The 5396-nt window shown below is 38.9% G+C and overlaps 1 protein-coding gene across 1 annotated transcript; it reads left to right on the plus strand.

Annotated features, from left to right (window-relative positions):
* Nucleotides 1-2150: 2150 nt before the first annotated feature.
* LOC104943786 (metal-response element-binding transcription factor 2-like) lies at nt 2151-4941 on the plus strand. The gene is made up of 3 exons (XM_010769251.1): nt 2151-2345; nt 3558-3759; nt 4795-4941. The coding sequence occupies exons 1-3, from the start codon at nt 2341-2343 to the stop codon at nt 4939-4941; spliced, it is 354 nt and encodes a 117-aa protein (XP_010767553.1). The 5' UTR covers nt 2151-2340.
* Nucleotides 4942-5396: the final 455 nt, after the last annotated feature.

Here is a 5396-nt window from a genome sequence, read left to right on the forward strand (position 1 = left end):
CACACACACACACACACACACACACACACACACACACACACACACACACACACATGGTTTTGTCACCATTTCCATAGCCCCACCAAAAATATTTTCCACCAGCCGCCACTGCTTCCAGTCATTACTCCAGCAGCAGCATTTTTACACCTTGGAAAGTCTTTAGAGTCTGGCCTGGATAGCTGGTCACAAATATCCTTCAGCAAAGTAACACACTCTGTCACTCTTGTTGGCCTCTTATGAAGCTGCTGTCTTTTAATATATGATTATTTCTCAGTCGCTAGTTCGTTCCTCGCAGATTCTTCAGTCTCATCAGCCTCATCCTTCCATCAGTCCCAGTCAACGCCTCCAGCACACTTCCAGTGTCTGACTCCATTATGATATTGTCCTGATGTTGTAAGGGTGATGCCCCATGATCACAAAATGACCCCTCTAAAGTCTGAGCGCCAAGGACCTCATATTACATGGCCACATTCTCAATAAAGTAACGTTATGACTCCCACTATTAATTGAAATGCTTTTATGGATTTAGAAAATGATTTTATTGATTTAAAAAATAGTTGTATGTATTGATTTAAATTGACATGCATCCGCTAAGAAAAATAGTCCGTTGTTACTGTTTGAACTAACGTAGCAACGGCAGGAACTGCATCGATAGCGTTTTTGAGGAGCTTTTTTATTACAGATTTGAAAACATCGCTGCTTGCTTTAAAAGTAGCACAATTCATTATGTCAAACCTTGGAAAGTATCTAGATATCCCTGCCCTAATGCCAAAGTAACTGGCAACTGAATATGTGACGCCGTTTGATGTCTATGTCTGGACCGTTGCGTAAAAAGGAGGATTTCTGCCCGCTGTTTTCTTGTCGCTCTTGTCTTGTCAGTTAGAATAGCAAACTGCATGCAGTTTTCGGCAAAACTGTATTAAGTTTAATCGAACGGACTTGTTTGTGTAGATGTGAGCGTCCTTAACAACGGTCAATAAGTCCTTGACAGCGGTCTGTCTGTTCGGTATTAACAACGTGTCACGTGTTCTGAATTGACCAATCAGAATCGAGTATTCAACTAAGCCATGTAATAAAGCGTGATAAAACATGACCTGTCAACAGTTCACTGGTTACATGATGTTGTAGCACTTCTTAGCTGAACTTGTGAATTTCTAGAATAAAAATAAAATCTGCCAAAATACCTGTTGATCAATAATGCCGGCATTTTAGTTTACATTTTACCTACACCTAGTGGTGGTAAAGTAAGTAGGCTACATTTACTCAAGTACTGTACACATTTGAGGTAACCTACTTCACCCTAGTATTTTAATTTTATACAACTTTATACTTATACTATACATTTTGGAAGACGATTTTGCAATTTTCACTCCTCTATATTTATTTTACAGATGTATTTAGTAGTTGGCTTATAAATTCAGATGTTGAAACAGATTGCTAATGAAACACTTTAAAATATTATTATTAGGTATAGATTAAACCATACAACATGATATGTAAATCGTCAACCATACGTGGGTTAACAAAAACATTATTTTCAACAATTTTGAGAAGATGTTTTTGGTTCCAAAATATTTCACAGTTCCAGCTTCTTAAATGTGAAGTTTTGCTGCTTTACCTTTGAATATATTTTAGGGTTTTTTCTGCAATGAGTACTTTTACTCCTAATACTGTAAGTACATTTTCCTAATCATACTTGAACACTTTTACTATTTAAGTAGAGCATTCTTGATTCTATGGAGGAGGATACGTGCTGACTTTAATCTCAGAATTCTGGGTAAAAAGTCAGAACTTCTTTTTCCTTTTTTGAAACTTTTGGACACATCCCATTTTCTTCTCATATGGCCCTAATCCTCTTCCGTACAATGCAGTCATTTTACTTGAAATGTAGTATGTTTACAGTGTGGTATTAGTAGCTACTTTTATTCAAGTAAAACATCTGAATACTTTTTTCACTACTGCCTACAGAATAAGTAATGCTGTAAATATGCAGTGTTCGACTAAAAGCCAACATCTTCTTTGGGTCGGATATGCCTTGCTTTGTAAAGGGCCTGCCTACATTTTCAAATGTTTGAAAAAAGGTGAGCGTAGTAGCGACAGCAGTAGCAGTTTAAACGCTTCCCATAATGCACTCCCCGTTCATCAGCGGGAAACCAAAATGGCGAACGTGTTGGGGGAAAATGAACCGTTTGTTATCTTCTGAAGAAAGCACGATTCCCGCAAGTTTCCGCGACATACTTTGGAGATAAACTCAAACACAGAAAGAAGCGGGATAACCTTTGTCCTTACTATTTTTGTCATTTTATTTTCCCAGTGATTTGTAGAAGCGGAGGTGACCGAATGAGGTATTGTTGTCATGTTTTCCTCCTGTGTGTGGGGTGTGTGGGTCCGACGGTCAGCGACCTCTCCGGGGTTAACGTTGCCGCTCTGCATGCGGGTTATTCATGCTAATCCGGCTAAGATGCTAGCTGCTCTAATAGGTTTTACTTTGCAACGTTATCTCGAGCTAGCTATTTATCTTCACCAGAGCCTAAAATTGACCATGTTCCCCCAGTAACCGAACAAAGGGAATCCCGGGCTGACTGGCTAAATGGAAATGGAAATATTAAATATAAAGCTTAATTTAATAACTCAAGATTTACAGCAGAATTTAAACACTAACAAGGACAAACTTGTATTAATATATCCGGCAAGGGTCGCTGACATTCAATTGCCAGTTTATAGAACGTCAGCTTTAAGTTGCGTTTACTTCGTTTTTGACGTTGAAAAGGCTATAGAAACACTCAGCATTGTCCTGCAGCCATCCCACTGACTGCATGTGGTTGATTACCAATTAGCACTTATTATGAGTATAATCACCTGTTGTGTTTCCAATGGAGGGGAAATGGCATGCGTCTCATTTTCAGCCATTGTTTTGTTAGATCTACTGAAACCCAACAGTATATCCTTGTTTTTGCCATTGAGATTATACATACAGGGCAGCACTTCAGTGGATATTCACAGATGTATCTTCACATCATTCTTATTGTATGTTATCCTTTTAAAAGGAATGTATTAGATGGTCCCAATTATAGTGTGGATTGTAGTGTTGCTGTGATTCAACCAGAGTTGAAACCCAAGGGGGTTTCTGATGTACATAAACTTGAGTAGTATTGGTTTAAAAAAAAAAAAAACAGTAGGCATGCATAACAAGGTCAATTGTTTTTACCCTGACTTTGAATTAAACTAATCATAATGATGCATCATATTTATATAACACTTTCCTCAGTGCTTTAAGAAACTTTACAAGAGAACATGTAACTCCATACATTTTAATTGTTCATGCACTGTTACCTCTATCCTATCCTAAATGCATAAATAAGATTGTATTGTTAAATGAACACCCAAGCACCTGGCCTGCAGCACAGAGACTGGGAATTGTATTATGTGACGGATTGAAGTATTATCTGGAATTACTGTAAAAACAAGAAACTGATTTGTCTCAATACCCCATTGGAAAGGCTTTTCTCCTCATTTAACTGCTGCCATCTTTCCCTTCACCTCCCTTTGTCTTCCAGAGACTCAGGGGTTGTGGATCACCTGTCTGTCCATCACAGAGCCCTCCCCCAGCGGCAGCAGCAGGCCGTGCCCTTGTCTCCCAGCAGCCTCTCTGCTCAGGGGGAGTATGGAGAGGACGACATGTCTGACAGGTTCACAGAGGGGCAGGACGTCTTGGCCCGGTGGTCAGATGGCTTGTTCTACTTGGGGACAATCACCAAGGTTAGTGTGGGGGGATTTACCTATGGCACTAAATTACTTCTATTTATATACACAGTAACACCTAGGAATGGGCTGTATTGAGTAGGGCTGCATGATTTAGGAAAAAATACTACTGCATTTTTTAAAACTGATATTGCAATTGCAGTTTGAGGTAATTTTCATTAAAAAAAAACAAAAACATTATTCACATTATCTTAAAATAAGGATCTGTACCAAACTCAATTTGATTAAATATGTATTGTAAGTCTGTATTTTTACCTTTTGTAGGCTGGAATTTCTTTGCACCACGACAATACTTTTATTTTCAGATATATTGCATTTACCAAATATTGAGCTTATTGCAATTTAAATATTGCACTAGCCCATATTTTGATTTTGATAACATCTCATTTAAATGTTCAGTCCTTGTATGGAAAGCATCAAAAATGACTTTCTGAATAAATACCCCAACATTAATTTTATGGCTCACTATTATTGCTTTCAGAAAATGACACAGAATTTTGATAAATATTCATCATATATGAGATTATTATAGCTACGTGGGAACACGCAATTATAAGAACAGCTACGACAGCTGGGTAAGATCAGACAATCAAATCACTTTTCTAAAAACAGCCATTAAAACCAGGAAAGGATTATGATTCGTTATAAAAAAAGTCCAAAATGCAAGCAGTTTGTCACGATGTCCATTATAATGATAAATTGCCTCACACTTGTACCACAACCTGCTCCAGTACACAAGATGCTCAAAACACTGGAAACAGCCCACTGGAATAGCCCCCTAAGTAGGCCTCCAAATGCACATATCTGACTGTTTCAAACCTTTGTGCCCTTTTTTACACAACTTTAGCTTAGCTTGTAGCCTAGTTTATTTTCAGCACTTTTGGTCTTAGGACGCAAGGACTCCACCTGGAGAAATCCTCAACATTTGGCAGATGTGACGTACGAAGATTCCAGATGCGTTGGCACTAAATAAATGCTTTAAGAACAGTGTGGCGTTAAGAAAGATATCCATCTATTTTGTTTCTCCTTCAGATAAATCGGGAGAAGCAGAGGTGCTTTGTGGTTTTCGAGGATCGTTCAAAGTCTTGGGTTCTGTGGAAGGATATTCAGACAGGTAAGTTCTTCAACATGAAGATTGACATGGACTGCTTTTATTTAACATCTGGATTTTACTGTTAAATAAAAGGGCCTTCCCCAGCCATTCACAGGTAATCTAAAAGGTGCAATGTTTTATTTCCTGGCAGCATCTGGACTTTAGACTCTTTACAGCAGGGGTGGGGAACCTTTTTCCTCTCAAGGGCCATTTACATTTTTCAACATCCTCCGAGGGCCGTGCAAATGATTGAGCTCTGCTTAAAAAAACCGCCCATTCATTTGGCCTTTCTTTCATGCTGTGCAAAGAAAAAGCAACCACGCATGCACTTGCACGGTTGTGGCATGACCACCAAAACAGAAAGATATGGACACAAGATGTGTGCAAATGTATTTAGTTTCCTATCCATGTGAACAAGAATTAAGTGGGGGGGGGACCTAACCTCCTCTAGGGGGGTACCCGAACCTCCCCCAGGGGGGTCCGGGGGGCATGCTCCCCCAGGAAGATTTTTTTTTTTAAATGTTGAAGTTAAAAGTATCAA

Source organism: Notothenia coriiceps, unplaced genomic scaffold, assembly GCF_000735185.1.
Source record: "Notothenia coriiceps isolate Sejong01 unplaced genomic scaffold, NC01 NC01_scaffold00006788, whole genome shotgun sequence".
NCBI lineage: Eukaryota > Metazoa > Chordata > Actinopteri > Perciformes > Nototheniidae > Notothenia > Notothenia coriiceps.

Coding starts and splice junctions, on each gene's coding strand:
- LOC104943786 (XM_010769251.1), top strand. Junction 3,760..4,794: donor ACTTGGGGACAATCACCAAG/GTTAGTGTGGGG, acceptor TTTCTCCTTCAG/ATAAATCGGGAGAAGCAGAG.